General features: G+C 38.4%; 1 protein-coding gene across 1 annotated transcript in view; it reads right to left on the bottom strand.

Moving 5' to 3' along the window:
- The window catches only part of LAMA1 (laminin subunit alpha 1), a 79,156-nt gene extending 59,543 nt beyond the window's left edge, over nucleotides 1–19,613 (bottom strand). Inside the window, exons 1-8 of the mRNA XM_088524118.1 lie at nucleotides 19,610–19,613; nucleotides 17,480–17,650; nucleotides 17,057–17,169; nucleotides 8,620–8,862; nucleotides 5,878–6,057; nucleotides 2,837–2,926; nucleotides 2,217–2,334; nucleotides 948–1,126 (exon numbers count right to left, since the gene is read on the bottom strand). Of these exons, the coding sequence (XP_088380244.1) occupies nucleotides 948–1,126; nucleotides 2,217–2,334; nucleotides 2,837–2,926; nucleotides 5,878–6,057; nucleotides 8,620–8,862; nucleotides 17,057–17,169; nucleotides 17,480–17,650; nucleotides 19,610–19,613 (1,098 nt within the window). The remainder of the gene's footprint in view (nucleotides 1–947; nucleotides 1,127–2,216; nucleotides 2,335–2,836; nucleotides 2,927–5,877; nucleotides 6,058–8,619; nucleotides 8,863–17,056; nucleotides 17,170–17,479; nucleotides 17,651–19,609) is intronic.
- Between the last annotated feature and the right edge of the window lie 590 nt (nucleotides 19,614–20,203).

The following is a 20,203-nucleotide window of genomic DNA, read 5'->3' as shown; positions in this document are numbered from 1 at the left end:
ATTGGTTACAAGATGATTGACAACTTTCCTTAAATGTTCTTGCAGTAGGTGAATCAGAGAATCTAGGGCTCAAGCTTACTTTTCTATGGGGCTTTTACTTACTGTCTAACCACACTCAAACAGATTCACCCTTGCTCTCTGCACCTATTTATGATGGATTTCTAAATCATGGGCTTTCAAAAGTATAAATGGCTCTTCTGAAACAAGACCTTGCAGGGCAGGAATCTGGCTCAGTATGTTTCATTATAGAAAGCTCTACACACAGTGGGAAGTTCATATATTTAATTCTTCTATTCATATCTTAACAAATATGTTTTATAGAGTTTAGGTCAACTTTCCAAAGAGTGAGACTTGTTGATAAACTGGAAAGTAGACAGGCTCAGAAAGAACAAGTTATGCAAAAATCATGGCAATACAAAGAACAGTATTTGCTGCAATATCTCATCAAATAATCTATTCTAGAACCCTACAAGGGTCCTTTTTAATACTGGCTGATATGAGCTTCTATAGGATGGCATGTAATATTGGCACTTCTGAAGACATTAGATGGGGAATACTGGGTCTTTTTAATACTCTATCCACAGGAGAAATGGCTTTCCTATCAGAACACCTACTCTTTCATATTAGGACTTCAAGTTTTGTATCCAACTCTTCTTTTGTTCTCCATCACATTCTTTTAAAGCAATAAGACCCGCCCTTCCATGCAATTCAAGAAACATTTTAAATTTTTCTCTGAAATTTTTGGTAGTGTGTCACCTACAAAATAGCCTTTACAGTTTTCAGTTAACTCTGTACTTGGTAATATACATACATGCATATGCATATACATATATATATATAAATTATGCATTTGTATATTAATGTACAATGAACTGCACATTTCATCATATCATGTTGTAATATACTAGAATGAACAAAGCATTAGAATGATAATTCCTAAATCTTACTTTGTGTGGTCTAAAATATCCATCAGCACACATTTCACAGTTGATACCGGTTGTGTGTTGAGTACAGTTTAAACAGACACCACCTCCTATATACTGGCCATGAATATTTATGCTTCTTTTCTGATCCGCAATACTCTGGTTGTAATAACAATCTTCTGCTTTGTTATGACAGTTGCACTCTAAGAAGGAACAGTAAAGAAATCCACATTTTTTTCCATTTACATTGTATAACAGTTCCTATAACAATGAAATTTTACAAGCAGTAAACTTAAGAAAAGCATATTGAACCATCTGAAAAGAGTGTTTTTTCCCGCTTAACTATTCTATATGCTTCAGCAATCTCAATACACTGTATTCCCTAGCAAGCAAGCATATTTCAAAGCCACAGTCACCACTTTCAGTAGCGTCTATCTTAACACTACCCTGTGGATCAAACTAAGACAATCCTGTCAGTAGTGAGATGACAGTGCCAGATGTCAATAGTAATGTGTGTTATTACCAGTAGTTATTCTTATGTTTTCTGTCCTTCGTATTACAGAAGAAAATCTACCCAATTCTTCTGCTATGTGTATTATAGACAAAAGCCAAGGAGGCCACCGTGCAAGTACATAAGTATGAAAATGATATAGGTTAGAGGACAGTTGGATTCAGATCCTACACCTAATTTCTAAACAGTGACATTAAGAGCTGTACTAAGAACACCACTCTGCCACTTGCATCTGTAGATTTTATCTAATAGGCTCTTGGTTGTCTGCAGCTCGTGCCAGGCATTAGCAATGAGAAGAGAGAAAATGCACGAAAAAGCCCTAGCCACATGCTGAGCTAAATCAAACCACTGGCACCACCGAAATCAATCTCTCAGACAACCTGAATGTAATTGGCCAGAAAGGAAAGTTTCTTTCAAAACATTTGTGCTGCCGGAACAATGTTTGTCTGGCAGAAAATTTATGATCAACATAAGAGATTTGAATTTCAGGTAGCTAACAAAATGACTGATGCTAGTTTTTACTGGAGTATAATATATCCCAAAACTCTTTTGTCTGTTCCACTCTTCAAGCACTGCCACATGACACCTCCACCATAGCCATGAAGGATAGAATATTTAAAAAGACTTAAATTATTATAAGGAGTCTCCCCCCTGCCTTCACTTAACCCCATGAAAATGATTTAATTCTTCTGGAGAAAAGGTACAGAACTATACTAAACTCAACCTTAAACAATAATATAACAAGCCTTTATGAAACTACCTAAGCCACTGTACATACTTACTCTCACATTTGTTCCCAGCAGAAATGGTTCCTGGTCTCCATGGTTTCTGATGGTACCCAGGACAGCACTTATTACAACTCTCACCACATGTGTTGTGTTCACATTGACATTGCAATTTCTAAGAAAAAAAAAAAAAAGGGAAAAAAACTGTTTATTGAAATATTTTTGTGTGGGTCATTCAAATAATGTTCCCAAAAGTCTGCCTCAGTATCAAATCTATTTCAAAAAAAAAGCCACCTCACAAATACCCAACAATTGGCATGAGACTGGCCAACCATGCTATGCTGACACAGGGAAGTAACCTTTCTAGAGCAGAATGGACAAATCTCCTGTGTTGTAAACCAGATTGTTTCTTGTAGTGTCCCGCAGTTTTTAAAAATTTAACAGCAAAGATACCCCACTTGTAAGAAAGTAACACTACAAGAGACTGAGATATGCCTATATAGAAAAAGGAGGGAATTTTTTTTTTTTTTTACATCATGGAGTAAGATCTCTTTCATACTCTTCTTTCTCATTCTCCTTAGGCAAATAGCTGTTTTTTTATATATATACATTGGAAAAGTTGCTCTATGAAAAGAAGTAAAGAATTTAAAGAAAGAAGAAAAAAAAATAAAGAATACCTTTGTGATTTCATCCAGTGGGCAGCTTCGAGCATGGCCGTAACAAATGCACATGCCACCAACAGAGATGTCTTTTATTGAATAGTAGTACTGCAAAAAAACAAGGTGGAAGAAGGGATGAAGAAAAGACATTTTAATGTATTTATATATTTCCCACATGCACGCATAGTATCAGCACTTCACTATTTTGTGACTTAAAAATTCAAGCAACTATTTCAAGCTTTAAATTTCTGCAACCTGAGGAAATCTCTTTTTGTAGACTTTTCCATTTTTCTCCACACTGGTACAAAACACAGACTGATTTTTAACTTTACATAAGTATGCACCGCTCCTAAACTTGAGGGAAGGCTACCATGCATGACCCAAGTCAAAATTTGCTTGCAAAAAAATCCCTTGTTACTCTCTGAGAAGTCAAGAAGCATAACACATTATTATATTTGAGTTTTAGTTTGGGGTGTAAGAGTACGCTTTCTTAAAATGGAAACTCTGCTGTCCCTTAAAACCAGTTTGTCCACATCCTTCCAGGCAAGTCCTTTGCTCATAGTGTAGTCTATTCTATCCACATTTTTAGCTTAAGAACTGGTAATACAGCAAAGCAGAGTAAGTTAATATTGCCAGGTGGTGAGCAGAAGCAACATACATAAGGAAAGGATTTAACTTTCAAGGCAAGGAAGAGGCAGGAAATGACCCATCTGGGTTTAGTTACAGCTGCAGTATCAACAGGGTTGGCCTGGTTGAATCCTGGGAAGTATGTGCTACAGGGGGAATGAAAAAGAAATACTTTTTGAGGACACTTCTAAGAAAAGAGTTCAAGACTCTCAGACCTATCAACCCTAGATGTCTGATTCAGGAAGAGCAGGCAGCCCTGGGTGGTCATGCCTGCTGACTCATGCGCTGTTACTGCTTTAAAGGAGTATAGAGCTGCAGCAAACTAGAATCTCTGATTTCCTATTTAACTTTTAGATTTTTTAGTGGGTTTTGTTGTTTTTTTTTTTTTATATAGTTTGTTTTTAATTTTATGAGTTTGGACTGCAAAAATACTCGAAGACTTAACATTAAGACCTTAACTATAAAGAAGGTCCAGACTGAGAAAAGTAAAAGTACAGCTGTAGTCGTTAGTATTAGGAAAGCTCACTGCCTTCCCTGCTTTATGTCCTTTATCCTTCCTCTTCAATTCACTGTGTGCTCTTCAAATGAAGCCTTGTGCAGCTTGAAGCCAAACAAGAGACTAATGCCAATCAAATGCCACAGAAATGAAATAGCTCTGTTGTCAAACACTTGGAAAAGTTCTACATCAATCCTTTCAGAAGATTACTCAAAGAAACCAATACCATCAATACCAACAACTGGAGTAAAAGTCTTTAAGAACATTAGCTATAGAATCCAGAAAGATTGACTTGGTTGTAGTTAGTTGCACAATAGATGAAACAAAATGAGACATGAGAATTTGGGAACCCTGACCAATAAAACCCACTTTTCATGAAAATGGAAGATGTGTAGCAACTCATGCAAAATTGCACTAAGTAGCGTTAAGTGTCACTAAGCCTTGGACCACACAACTGCGTAGCTTAGGAAAGCAATGGGAAGCCATGGGTGCCCTCTCCATCATTTTGTTTCTTATATAACCTGTCATTTGTATGCTTGCCCAGTGAGTCTGCCCTTTTGGGAGTATTTCTTTGTATAATATTAACCATAGACATTTACCAGTCTGCTCTACGGGGATCATCTCAGAAGCTCACCGTCTGGATTACCAGTTTCTTTAAGGCTTGCATGGCACAGTTGGAACAACTGTCCAGTCTTCTGTGCTTGCAGTCCCCTGGCTAGAGATACCCCTACGGAGCAGAAGTAACAGGCAGAACATCCAGGTCTTGCACTTCAGCGATGCTCCAGCTGAAGGAGCATCTCAGAGATCAATGTGAGAGTGTGGCTGCCTTGAAACTGCTTGTGATGCTCTCACCTATCAAAACTGGGCCAGACCAGGTCCAGGAGAGAACCCTTCTCTGCCCAACGGCCTAGCGATACCTCATGGCACCATACATTAGTGCTCTCCTGCTCAACACACTGGCAAATTGCTCCATGCAGAAGAGTTTGGCAAGAAGCAGCATAACTGCAAAAGGACTCTGGATACAAGAGAAGACAGAAATGCAAGAGCCCTGTTGTGCAAGGGGGAGGACACAGGTGCTTGCTTAGCTAGTTGCTTGTGGATGCTCTTAAACGCAAGTAGCTCACAAGGGAGGAGACGGAAAAACAACTTTCATACACTTGCATCTTCTTCGAGAGGCCCAAACTCTATAGAAATTTGAAGATGCAAAAGCCACTTTTATTGCCGATGTAACTGCCGATACCCTAAACTATAGATCTCAGGTAAATTAAGGAAAGGGTCAAAAGGGCAAAATAAAAAGCCCCAAACACAAAATTTATCCTAGCAGGCAGTGTTGCTAGAGGCTCTGACATGAACACTGAATTTCTCTGAGTGTTTGAAGTCAGTCTAAATGCTTGGTGACTCGATTTATCCAGCTTCAATATCAGATGTGTACAATTAATACTCTAAAAATTGTTTCAGCATTTTACATCATTATGGGCTTAAACACAACTTGACTGAGTCAGCCTTAAAATAAGAAAATGAAAACTCATCAGACATCCAAATTCACAATGGCACAGTTTTCAAATATTTCTTTTTATGAATGACAGTGCTAGGAATGAAAATCTTAAAATAACAGAAAAGGTACTGCACAGTTGCATCAAGAGGATCTTCAAGTGACGTTTTTATTAGCAAAAACATGTTTTTTTCCTTTGCTGATGAAGCCGTTTCTAACTTAAGTCATTTGAATATATAAAAAACAAAACAAAATAAAATTCTCTAAGTTCTTCAAAGTTTTCTGTGGTAAGGTGCATTGTTAATAACATCAGAAGGAAAATCAGAGTTACGTTAACCTTTAAAAATAACTGTTTATGAATGGCAAGGCTCAAGTACTTCCTCAAATAGATCAAAATATGCTTCTCCATCCAGTGACAGGAACATTTCTGAGCAATCAGCTTACCCTTCTGGTGACAATAGGATCTAGTTCTTTAGGATCATGATGGCTCAGAGTCATAAGGTCAGCGTTAAGGGTTCTAATACGCTGCAGGCGTAGGCGGATGTACCGTGCAGAAGTAAACTCCAGAAGCTTTTGTGAAGGATCGTCAGCACTTGGCCTGCCATTGATCAACGACGTGTGAATCTAGAGAGAGAGTCTAGTTTAATCATAAACATAATTGTGATACATTTACAACAACAGACACATCAGTATAAGAATTAAAAACATAGAACTTCAAGATTGCTTTCCCCTATTTCAGGACAGTGAGATGTTAACTGGATTTTTCTTCTCCGTGTGCCCAAAATACCCGTTTCGCCACTCATACAGCTCTAAAATCACCACTCTAGGCTTAGAGAGTCTAATTTCTTCCTTTGTAGAGATAGCATAAAGAGAAGAAAGGTACAACAAACTAGTCCTCAGTTCCTCCCGTCTTCACTGTTGGGATGGAAAGTGTAACTCCAACCATAAACACAGTTTTGCCCCTACAGATTGTCTCCTACACAAGCGTAGGAGACAAATTGCAAAACGTAGTATCGCACACAAGCTCAGTCTCAGAGAATTAACGGGATGCCCCTAGGCTCTGCTGGGACCATTCCCAAACAATAAGGAACACTGGCTGTTAAGACAGCACAGTGGGAAGCCACAACAGAGACAGCAATAGAAAGCAGGAGGCTGCCACCACAACACAACCCATCTGGCCTCCATCTCAGCCCTCCTAAATTGGCCCCAGTAGGAGGGCTTCTGGTATCAAGCTGCACAACTTACTCCAGCAACAGCCCCTCATAGGGGCTTCTTCCCAGTGCAACTCAGGAACACTCAGGTCATCACAGGGACTTCAAGCTCATGGCCATGTTTTAGACTGCATTTATGTATCTATGCAGAGTAACTTTTGTCACATATACTCTCCTTTGCATTTAAAGCCTAAGCTTTCTCTGGTACTGCCAGAATCTTTCCACTGCAAATATTTCTAAAAATTCAAAATACATATATTTTTTATTTAAAAAAAAAAAAACTTCTGTTATACTTTACAGAAGATAGGGACTTTCCAAACAGTGATTGTGCTTTTTCAAAGATACACAAGCAGACCCTGGAAACGGATTTCACACTTCCTATACTGTAACTCTGGCATTAATGGGCTATCCCAGTTCATTTCAATTATTCATCAGGAACCCTGATTTCATTACAAAGATTTCTAAAAGCAGATTTTCAAGCAATGTACATGAGATTAACAGCAGCACTTTCAGTTGTAAAGTGCTCTTTGAATAGTAAGCATAACACTTCTTTAAACTGACTAAAAATCTAGTGCCTAAACTGGCAAAATGTCAGATAGTTTTCTGATTTGGCACAAAATATTGTTAGGAAATTTACATCCCCATTCAGAAGTGTGTCCCTTTCACCCTACCGGTTCTTCTGCACCAGGGCAGGCCCAAGCTGGTTGCAGAACATGGGGATGCAAACGAATGCTGGGTACACATATGGAGATATATTTTCAAAAAAGGCAAGACTGTACTGGGAATATTTTAGGCTGCCATTACAGCTATGAAGAAGAGGCCAGACTTTTAAGAAAAATGACTCTTGTGAGGTGCAGAGCAATTTAATCATGTTTTATTACACTCAGATGAAACAATGTTCCAGGTAGTGCTGCTTGAATCACTCATTTCAGTGCACATCAGGAAAAATAAATGAGCACAAAATATCACTAATCCAGATCTCTGGCATTCCTGGGCTCGGAGCTGAACTGCCTGCCAGGCATTCGTTACAGGAGGCACTGTTTGCATACAGTTAACTTAAGGGCTTTCTGGTTAATCATGGTGAGAGCCAGGTTAAGTTTCTTTATCTGTTCCATCTGATCTGCAGGGCATATGCTTAGCATCACTGCAACAAATATGTGATTAAAATAAATAGGACTTGATGTCATCTGAATTTCATTCATTTTCTCTTGCTGAAACATAACTTGGAGTTCATGTGAAAAAAAAAAAGTTTGTCACGCTTCAGCTGTTATCTACATATGTTCCAATCTTTTTAAATCAATAAGCAAAAACATATTGGCTTCTATTAAATTAAGAGTTGCTAGCATTCTATATGGGATAACACCACATTTTATTACCACATAAGAAGAGCATTCGCAATAGAATAATCACTGGTTTTAATGTATTTTTTCATTATGTGGCTGCCTCTACGAAATAAATTAGACAAGTGAATGAATAGAGTTTGTTAGAAGAAGGAACAATCAGCAGTGAGGCTCCGCAACCCATAGCTCTTTTAATTATGCTGCATCCCTGACACAATGCCAAGGCTTGTTTAGGAGCTCCAGCTGTGCAGAGCACTTCAACAGTGTTTGCTGCTCTATCTCACACAACCAGGTGTCCCCAACACAGGGGTTTACTTTATTACATGAAAACCTGGCAGAACATAGAGTCTCTATTGCAATCTTTCAGGGTAGAGTTAACTAATAATTCACAGTTAATAGCCACCATCAAACTATGGGTAGAGAGAGAGAACAAAGAGTTTAGTAACAGGAATATGTAGAGTCAAAGAAATGTTTTACCCCGCCATTTAGAAATTTGTTATCCTAGTATATGATATAAAGGTACTATCATTAAATGCTGAAGGTGATGAACAGAATAACTGCAATCCAAGTGTGTGTTAAAGTTGCAATGAGTCCATGCTCATACCCACAGACTGCCAGCCTTAAAGTAAACGTACCTCTCCATGCTCCAGGGGAACTAGTCTGGAATAGTAAGAGGTGCAGATCACCTCGTCATCTCTCTTGTACGTAGGAGGCCCAATTCTTGGGGTAATGTTATAGCGAGTTAAACATTCTGTGTCACTAATTGCATAGTATTGCCAAGGTCTGAACTCTGTGCCATCGATGGAGCGTTCCAAAATCCAGTTTCCAGGTCGTGGAGCATTAGCAGCTTTGATGATGACATATGCAACTTGAAAGACCTGAAGAAAAAAAAAAAGAAAATTTTATGCAGCAGAATGAAATGTTAAAAGACCATCGGAGGTCAATCTGGTACTAAAAATAACGTAGTTTTTAACAGGGTAAAATCTGGCAAGATGACTTGCACAGACCTTTGGCAAAAACTGAGTCTAATCTTTTACGATACTAACAAAGATATGTATCCTTTTTGTCAAGATTACTAACATTACAACAAAACTTGTTTATGTGACTAAAGGAAAATCAAATATATTCAGCTCATTTTTCTGTGATAACTTAATAGCTGAAATATGCATAGACTGTAGATTTCAGGATGAGTCAGATATGGCTTTCTTTTCATGGAAAAAGTGCTATTTAGTTTTTTTTTGGACCACAGAGGTCTTCAAAGATGTGATTTTCTTTTGCCAGAACAGCTGCAGTCCAAATAACCCTTTGTTTCACATTTTAGCTGGGAGTTTAATCCTCTCAGTAATAGCTTTTCTGATAAGCTTTTTACACCCTATATTAAGAATTTCTTTCCGTGCATTCCATTTTCATTCTGTTACATTTCAAGTTACTGAAGCAGAGGGCTATATACAGTGTTTGCTGAAAAAGCACAGAGACAAATAAGATGTACGTAACAAATATAAGTGTGATAACCTTATTTAGAAACAGTGATTGTTTTACGATTTGGAATTTCTCAGCTATATTGATAGAGTGAAAATTTTCTTACAGTTGTGGGGCCAAAGTCCACCCCCACAACAGCACACTCAGTGCTTCTGTGAGTAAGCAGGAAAGTAATTAGTTTCATACCACCTTTGCAGTGAGCCTCTCATGGCAGCTAGGTAACCTGCACTGGCCACTAACTAGGCACCACATCAGGCACCAACACTTAAGTGCCCTTATTCCAAAGCGGTCTTCTTCCTTAACTAATAACTATTTAAAATTGGCCATTTTTGCAAATTTAAGACTCCTTATTTGAGTTTGTTTTATATGCATGCAATATCAAGCCATATTTAGACAAAAGAAAAATGCCATATTATCCAGCCATCTCCAGTGTCTGCATTCTCACTTGAATACACTGCCTGCTTGGCAGAAATTATAATAATTTCTGCCTGCATGTGCAGGATTAACATGGGTTTCATCTCCAGTTTTGGCCATAATCATTTCTTTCAACTGTTTATAAATACACATTTATTTCTTTTTTTACAATACAGATGGAAGCCAGAACCAGAACAGTATTTGCAGTCTAAAAGCCAAAGGAGGAAGAAAAACATAAAGAGTGATTGCAATTGTGTGTGCAGTTCAGGAAGCTACGCTGAAAAAAAATCTTTACGTGAACAGAGTTTTGCATAGGAGACTTGCAAACATGAGAGGGAAAAAGCTTTGGTGATATCTTTCTCAGGAATACCTATGGTGATACCTATGGCTCAGTTTTGATTAAAAATCAGCTATAACTGACAGCTTTATATACATCTGGGCTGATTTTGTTTCAGGCACTCCAACTGTATCCATTGAGCAGATATACTTCCAGTGGTTTCAATAAATATGAAAATTTACCAAAACCAAGGATTTTATCTACTGATTTCAGCAACACAAAGCAGACATAAAGGGAAGCCAGCTTACTGTTTAGTCACAGCATTACAGTCTTAGAAATATAATTTTTATTGGCTTGCAGCACAGACTCAGAATTTGATCAAAGTTAAGTGAAAACCAAGAATTATAATCCAATTTTCACACAGGGAAGAAAAACTTATGTGATACCAACAAGCTTCAATTAAGGAAACATTAAAATATATGTTTTTAAAGTGAACAGAATGGAATTCAGGTAGACTGAGTCAAACAACTGTAAATCCCTACACACCACCTGGATCTCATTAATTAACTGGGTTTTGCACGAAGAGAATTTGGGGTGTCATCTTTTAAATACCCGTAAGCTGAGGCAAGTAAAAGCCACTTATTTGTGTGTGTATTTTCTGCATCACATAAAAGAGAACTGAAGAAGGAATTGCCATGCACCTAAAATTTCCTTTGAAATTAGTCATCCTGTTCAAATGCACAAAGATGCAAGACTCAAACACCATTTTTTTTCCATTGCCATGGCAGAAAGTTTTCCTCAAAGCCTCTTTATACCTCTTCTCTTTATTTATTTTCCCTCTCTGTTTGCCATCATCAACTAAAATGCTTCCATGCTTATTACACAGTCGACTGAACAGCAAATGTTCCACTTTTGATTACATGGAGATTTTTCAAGACCCATTATAGTCTGCAGCTGATGTAGCTTGTTTTAAATCCAGTTTCAACCAGTAACAATGAGTTACCCTTCGTCACAAGCTATAACTGTAGCCACTGCTGCAGAAATAAAAGTAAGTAATACTCACAGGATTACAAAGGTTAAATATAGTTGGAATAATAATGTTTTGGAATTAAGGGGAATGAGCCAACTAAAGAGAAATATTCTGTCAGAAAGTGTGCATGCATCCTACTCCATTTTATCACCACATCATAAAGTCAATTTTTTCCAGAAGTACAGCAGTCATGTTTGATACTCATCTAAGGACAGATTTTTCCCACATATCTACAGTTCACCAAGAGCTGAAATTAAGATATTTCAAGTCAAGAATCCAGAACAGGCATCTATGAAGCATCCAGTGTTCTGCAAACACTGAAGTGTGTGCAGCCAGCCTGCACAGAAAACTGTTTTCTTCTTTTGCTCCTGGATCCTCTGGAGAGGACTATGCACATTCCCTAAGTACCTAAACTTACTTCATAAGTAAATTCACAGGATAGTGAATATAAGCAACATCAGGAAAATTTGTCAGCCCCTGAAATGATGCAGGTTAAATATACAATTTATACGAAGGATTTTGTATAAATGCTACTAAGAAGTCACAGGACAACCAGGCAGTAGGAGGTATTTTCTCCTGGCTTGCTTTCCCAAGCAAGGGGATGAAGAGGGAGGCAGGGAATGTAGGTGTCCCCAGCACCTGAAGATCCAGACATTTGAAGAAAAATCATCAGGTAGAGGTTTGGGAGACCTCACATCACAGAGCCTCTGCAAGGGATCTGAAGCAGCAATTGTATATAATGTAAACTGATTTTCCAACACCCTTGGAGTGCTTCCTTAAGATTTCTTTTATGAGTTCTCCAGGACTGAACAGTGCTGAAGGAAGTTTCCTGCTGCTTCCCATCACTGTTCACTGCCTACCAGCTGGCCACCTGATAAACCCGAGCTGTGTGGCATTGAGCTAATGATTTCTACATTGTAATCTGACTGGGTAGCTTTCCCAGAACTAATTTCCTTATTGAGCTGCAAGGGTAAAAAGGGCAAGCCAAAGCAAGTTAGCAATTCCCAAGCAGCCGTAGATTAGAAAGTGTCATTTTACAGGCATTTCAGTCCTGACTGTAAAGAGCAGCCAAATAAACTTGTACCAAAGAACATCTCCCTTTGCAGAAATACCAAGGTAACATCATTTATTCTGCTTTATTTTAGCCTTTCTCCTAACAACCTTGCTTCCCTGAATGCAGATTCAACAGCACCACAGGCATTATCCTAAAATAAATTTATAAGCAAACCCTTCTCCCCACTCCTCAGGCAATTTTGCATACTATGTTGCTCAAGGCTAAATTTAGCCAGCAGTGGCCACAAAGCAGATGTTAGCCAAACATCCCTATTTCCAGGGGCTGTCAATGCTCTAAAACCCACGCCAGTACATGCCCTGGCAAGCGCAATCTTCCTTGGAGTCCTTTTGGATAAAAACTCTCAGCTCTATTTTTCAATATACATCAATGGAGACAACTGTAAAAAAGATTCTGTCTTTTCATAACTAGAGCTATGTGGGCCCCTCATCTCCAAAAGAGAAAAATTAAAGGAAAAGATGAGTCCCAACAGATTAACTTTCCCAAATTTCCAAAAAGCCTAACTAATTGCTAACTAACTCCTAGATTAAATCTATATCCTAATTCAAATCTAAACTCTACCAGATCTTGGAAAAAAAAATAAATGAGGATATAATTTCAGGATCTTATTCACTGTCCTATTGCATACCTTGCAGAAACAGCATTAACATAATGTAAAGCACATAATGCAGAAAGCTGCTAAATGAACAATTCTGGAAGAATGCAAGGCTCTTGGCAGACTGGTTTCTCCAAGTTTTATACATTCAGCTAAATCTTTTCCTTCAGGGTTAGTGTAGAGAGACAATCTATAAAACAGAAAACTTTTTCAAAATGACTTGACAAGGCTTGTGGTGCAAAATCAGGTTCTGCTCAGTAGTTTCAGCACATCTACATCTGCTTACCAGAAAAGATTCTTTTTCTCAAGATTTCATTTTACTGTCAGAAAAGGCTAAAATGAATCTATGCAACCTTTCAAAAAGTAGGAGCCTACATGAAGGGATATGCTGAGTATCAGCCTATACTATTCATAGAAATATCTTTTTAGGAATTAACTTTTCTTTGGGCTTTTATTACAGACTGTGAGCCCTTGCAATTGTTTGCTATGTTTCCCTCTGAGGAGTCTGTGATGTTAGAGCACACACTGGTCTATATCCAGCAGGGTCTGTAATCTCCAGAATTATCTTTTCTTTATGAACTCGACTCATTATATGCAACCTTATCTTTGGAATAGAGGACAACTTAATTTTACTCAAGAGGCATAGAAATGTACATTTTACATAGAAATGTAAAGATGAGCACCTTGAATCTTGTGCCATCTGTTTTAAAGCAACAGAAAACTTTAAAGAAACTTGTCAGGTAACATAAACTGGCATTGGGCCAGTGAAGCCAACTGAATGGTGTCTTTTTACATCAGTTAAGGATTTGTCCTTACAGAATCTCTTCTTGCCAAGTGATTTCAAGATGAAAGCTCCAAACAAAGTGTAAATATTATTACCATTATATCTGATTTTCTGATAGCAGAAACTACAAATTAATCTTACATCAGCCTTTGAGTAGTAATACAGTATTCATGAAACATTAATGAACTCTGAATTAATCAGATAGTGGACTGCTTTTCAGGTTTTCATGACTTCGTATTTTGGGCCTTCTAAGAACAAATGATCTTGCTTTCAGTGAAAAACTGTGACGTGCAAACTTCTGTCATGCTACACACAGCACAAAGTACCTTTGAAAAGTCTCAAACCCAGTAAAACCGAGGAAAGCATTCTCCATTTAGCAGTGCACCAAATAAAGGATTTACAGGTGGACCAAGCAAGGTACGACATTTAAAATAATCAAGATTTTAATTCATTATCGTTTTGCAAAGTAACTGGATAGAGAACTCGTCCTCAGGGATAAATGCCATTATGCATTTTGCCTCCACAGAACTGCCGGTGTAGGAAACCAAAGATCACAAATCTTAAGTAGCAAGTATCTTAATGCTTGCATACTTGTATTTACATACCTCATTGCTAAACAACTCTTTATCCAGCTCTGGATCTTTGTCACACAATTAATATAAAAGGAAAAAAAAAAAAGCAAAAGATTATCACACATCTGGGTCTTGGAATAGGGAAAGACCAGAATTCATGTATTCATAAAATATATGTGTACTTATTTTTCATGATCCATGTGAGCTGCATAATTGGGATGTGCATTTGTTATAAACAGCACATAGATTCCAAAGGAGAAAGATCTATTAGCAATTTAGGTCCTCATTTTATTAGCTGCTCTCCTAGCTAGACTCCATCAAGCTACTCTTCCGTGCAGCTGTTTTTAGGCTAAATAAATTAAGTGCAAGGTAGAATATTAGCTGAAAGAATACTCTGTTCCCTTTGAGCCAAGAGGTGAATACAGCCAACCGACACAGATCGCTGCCAGAAATTCACCTAGAGTAAACTGAAGTGAAGAGTTTTCATCCGCTTCCCTGTGTTTGCCTCGACTACCTGCCAGCACTGGCCAGCCCTGACTGCTGGGCTACATCTCTGTGCTGCACATGCCATACAGTGGCAATAATCTCAAAATTAATTTATTCTGGTATTGTTATAACTTTCAGCAATTACTCAAGTATCATATATAATGACCAGATGCTCATTCTTCACATCACAGAGGGGGGTGAATGCGTCCTGTTGAGAAAGAGAAAGGCTGTATTCACTTTACCACACAGTTTTAATGCACAAATCTTGGAATGGTAAAAAAAAATGTTAAATATATACAACAATGCTAGACATACAGATTTTCAGGAATACTTCTAAAGCTACAGTAAAATGAGAAGTGCAGAATATTCTGCAAGAAGGAAATATTTTCGGTAAACAGTTACTAAAATTAGAAAGGTCCTTTATATATACACCTGTATCCTTTGTTACTTTTTACTTGTGCCAACTCACTAATAATTAGTGCACTCAGTCAGCTCTAATAACTCATTGACTCCAAGCAATCTTTATTAACCAAATCCTGCCTCGCAGAGTAGTAATTTACATTCCCATTGCATAGTCCTAGATGCCTTCTGTCTCTCCAGCCCTCAAAGGAAAACACAGAAGAAAGGCCCCTAGGGGGAAACTTTTCAAATCAAATTAGTGAAACTGAGCATGGGTCAGGAGAGGAAAGACATGTATTCGGGGAAACATCAACAGTGCTAAGTCTGGAGACTAGAAAATTTAGAGGGCAGCCGGCTGGTGTGTTTCCAACGTAAAAATGTTGTAGGAGGATAAAAAGAAGGCATGCCCCCCTCCCGCATTCTTCCTTTCTGTTTGTCCAAACTAAACATGAAGTCAACTGCTCAAACAACAAGAAAGTCTTATCTTAACCTTTTCCTGCTGACAAAAGGTACGCTAGGATTATTTTCCCACCATTTCTGCTTTCTAATTAAAAAGCAAACTGACCACTCGTTTAACCTATGCTACATTAAAGAAGAAAAAAAAATCACAGTTAAGCCTTCTGTGTTAACCTTTAAAACAACTTTCACCAACAGTACCTCTCAAGTATGCATTTTCTGGTGAGAAACGTAGCTTCTCCATGATTTTAGGAGCGTGCGGATATTAATAATCTGTTAAACTGGGACTCTGAAACAACCCACACAGGCCAATACATGAATCTCTTTAGAGCAAATCAAGAAAAAGACAACAAAAATATAGGGATTGGAAATAATTTTGACTCTTTTTTCTTAGAATGAAAGAGGCTTTTACATCTTCCATGTCCAACTGACAAATTAACAAATGGCCTGCGCAGTCCAACAGACTCCTGCCTAAGAACATTGTAAGCTACAAGGATGGGAAAAAAATCCCTCCAAGTTTTGCTGTGAAGTTCCAAAGCAGGTGAATCACCTTCTCTCCACATAGTTCCCATTTCCAAAGGCTCAAAATCGTTGCTTAGAGAAACAAAATGTAAGCTCAACAGGACAACACAGCACCAAAGCCCACGGAAGAAATTCAGAGTTTTTCTCCCCAGTGCTTCTTCCAGCAAAATAGTTATCAGCGCCAGTCAGAAGTTAGAAAAATGGCAAATTTCTCTCAGAGCAACTCTGCCCCATTTTAAGTGTGTTTTGTTTTCTAGTCCTTGTGATATCCTTGAGCTGACAGGAGAATCTGACTGTTTCAAGAGTGCTGGAGATCTTGCAAATGAACATTCTGACCTTTTATGCTTTACTCTGACCAATGCATTGCATTAATAGGTTTAGCTATTTAATGCAAATTTACAATAATACTGAGAAAAATATATGCAATTTAAACAGAAGAGATTAATTAGAGATCTTCTGTAAGATAATTGATGTAAAGCAGTAATCCCTCATGTCACTTGTTTTTTCTCCCTTCTTTAATGCTCAGCATCTGACGCACATATGGAGCAAGAGAGTTCATATTTGGTAATACACTATGTTCTCCTTTCATGCAGTAAATGACAGTTTTACTACGTCCCACTCCAAGCCATTTACTCTTCTCTTATTGAGAAATTGCACAGTCAGTGTGATAGTTACAGCTAATAAACAGAAAAAGATGTATCTTGACAAACACTATCTGCACCTGTGACAGCTATACCCTGAAAACAGTTTCCTGCCTGAAAATAAGACTTTGATAATCTAGACCTAAAATCCAATAAAGAACTGAAAAATCCTCTTGTTTAAAATCACAGTTTCATAGCCAGTGTTAGATTTCCCACTCACAGGTGCTACTGGATGACTTACTGCTAAACACTGCACAGTCTGAACACCCACGGAGAAATGCAGATGATCACCTGGGCTTATAAGCCATGTCAAAAATAAGTGGTCCAGTGCTCAACACTACTCACCTGCCTGAGATCCAAGGTGATGGTGACCCAGTGGTACTGCCTCCCGTTCTGTATGCTGGGACTTTGCCACCAGTTATTAGTACCATCAATTGCACTAGAAATCGGGTGTTGCTCTGTTTTAAAGCAAAAACATGAAAATCTCTTAAAAACACAACACAGTGTATTTCCTCTAGCCCCATACATCTAATCCTTGCTGAGCACCATTATTTTCTTTCATAAGAAGTAAAAGGTGAAATAGGTCTTCAGGCAATAGGCTGACATTAGACATTGAGGCGCTTCAGGGCCACCTTCTGTTGGCCCTTTGCTCAAAGGCAATGTCACACAAGCAGAGGGACTAACAGCACTAATTGTGTGACTCCAAATATCCCGTATTCACAGGAGGGGTCAAAAAGAACCACACAAACCAATGGAAAAGGATCTTACCTTTGGGATTGGCGCTGTTGTGGTCGCAGACGCGGCACTGGGCGTTGCGCAGAGGCCGTCCTGGGACATGCTCCACCAGCTTGCAGAACATCTCCGGCCCTTGCTCCCCGCAGGTGGCATTGGTGGAGATGTGGGCATTGCTGGCCAAGTTGAGGATAGCGGGGAAGAGACCTTCAAATAAGGAAATCGATACTATTAGTTTTATAAAATAATCATGATTTTGAGCAAAAAATAGCCATGATGCTGCGACAGATCTCTGAATATACAGTGTTTCTATGAGATACAAGCAAATATGATGAAAAAAACAATATTTTATGGGAAAAGAGTATCTCTCACGTACGCTGGGATAGCACAGCAGTGGTCAGGTATCTCCAGCCCTGCCAGGGAATGCACGCCTGGCTCGCACAACCCAGCTCCAGTCCCAGTCCAGCCCAGCCTCAGGATCCTAACCCAAATGCTCAGGGCAAGGGAACAGGCCCTGTCCCACCTGCAGCCCCCAGCACCAGCCCTGGCAGCCACACTGACAGCAGTAACTCCACGCCACACTTGGGTGCTTCAATGCCGAGGAACGCACAGGTTACTAATTTTTTTTTATACCATATACATTTTTCACACCATGAGTTTATCAAATTCAGGAGGGAAATTGTCTCTCTCAGAAGAGATATAGGGTACGCAGCAAGCACTTTATTGGTGTGGAAAATGGCATTTAACTGGCAGTCTCGGAAGCAAAAACACCAGCGACTCAAACCACACACTCTGAACTTTAAAAGTTTGACAAAGATTACATTTTAGACCTTTGCTCTTGGCTTTTTCCAAGCCACTGCAAAGTCTAAGGGGGATTTTGTTTGCTTTATTAATCACTGTACAGCACTTCCAAGCAGCACTGTTCCTGTGCACTATAATAATGAAAAAACTCATGAAAGCTTTGAGGCTTACTGCTACCAGATCTGGAATTCTTTATATTTCTAAATATTTCTTAATATTTTTAAAATGAATGAAGTTTTACTTTAGCTTAAGGGTCCTACTGATAAGATTTAAAGACTACTCTATGTGACAAGATGTTAAGCACAGCTTCTCAGCAATTGCAGGTTATCTTTTTCCAGCTGTTTCCAGAACTTAAACCCTCTTATTTCTTGCACAATTACATTTGCATTCATGTCTATAGGAATTAAAAAGTACTCCTATTCAGGAGTAACTTTCAAAAAGATATACAATTTTTGAAAAGAAACAATCCCATGTTTAGAGATTAAACACAATGGGCTGAAATCAAAGCTAGAGACCTGGTATAGCATACTAAGAAAGAGCAATGCAAGAATCACTACCGTTGCAATAGACATATATAGATTTTTTTTTTTACTTACAAGGAATTTTGATCACAAAAAAAATCTACTCATGTCTGTTAAAACTTTTCTTTCACTAGTAAAACAACATGGACTCTTTTACTTCATTAATCTGCAGCACGTATCATAAGAGATTGCAATATGTAGTGTAGTGTTCAGAGCTGTACATCTCAGCAGGCGAAGTTCAACACTCCTTTAACTTAAACAGAAAGTCTTTGTCTATACAATAATCGCATTATCCTGGAAAACCTGGGGGAAAGTTTTAGTGCTCTTTAAACTTTTTCTTCAGCTTTGAAAATGTGGCTAAATCCTAATCTTTTCACCACAGTATGAATAGTATATAGTTTTTTTTTTTTTTTAATGTGCGATGATACTCAAAACTTTAAGAGAGAAGCAGAGTTTTCTGCCATTTCCTTGAATTCTTAATTGATTTAAATTAAATCTCAACTAGACTATATTCCTTGTTTGTATTATTTCCCCAGCCTGAGGCAGATGAGAACACTGAAGATATACTATTGACTATTTCAGCGAGCATATGCTTCCAGTAGCAGGTATTCTGCAGAGTCTTCTTTCATTTCTTGACGTATTAATGCAGTCTCACTCCAGATGTAGAGCTGAATACATGCAGGCAAAGCAGAAATGCAGCCCTCTATTTCCTCACTAGACAAGAAAACTCCTTGATGGAAGAGGGCACTCTCTTTTACATTACTCACTAATGATTTAAATTCATCTTCATTCAGTATTCATCACCATTCCTGTAGATGTCTATCAGCCCGTCTTCAAGAGTTACCCATAGTTCTCAGGTCATTCATTGCATTCACTCACCCTACACAAGAGCCCAACCACTGGTTTCCAGGGTCATTTGTTACAGCCACATAATTTGCCTTCAACAATCTTCAGTCAAAAGATTTGTGCCATAGGAAAAATGAAGTTCTAAAGAAATGGTGCTAATGGCAATCACTTTGCAGGGCAAGTTTCAATTCAAAATCTCAGGCACAAATCAGGTTCAAAGCTGAATGTCCTTCGGGCCATTCTCTCTGACCTCAGCCCTTTTGTCTGCTTGCCATCAAGCAATTTACTGACTTTGTAACAAATTCACTGCATGATATTGAAATGAATAATTATATGGTGACATTAAGGTCTCATGACAAGTTTTCCAGATCCCAGAGACATAGGAGGAAAGGGCATTTCACTCCAACTGGAGTTTTATCCCAGGGTCCAAAAAAACCCCAAGAGATTCTCTGTTTCATCCTGCAAGGCACCACATTTCCCCTAATCACAAAGAAAAAGAAAAAAGGATGTTTAGAAGAAAAGCGTTGCATCTTTACAGGACTTCGTTCCTCTTCAGTTATTTTACATGTTCTTAAAAGTCAACTACTCTGAA

This window comes from Tinamus guttatus, unplaced genomic scaffold, assembly GCF_059628265.1.
Source record: "Tinamus guttatus ecotype Peru unplaced genomic scaffold, ASM5962826v1 Tinamus_guttatus_pri_ptg000203l, whole genome shotgun sequence".
Classification (NCBI taxonomy): Eukaryota; Metazoa; Chordata; class Aves; order Tinamiformes; family Tinamidae; genus Tinamus; species Tinamus guttatus.
This window is presented reverse-complemented; position numbering and strand designations above follow the sequence as displayed.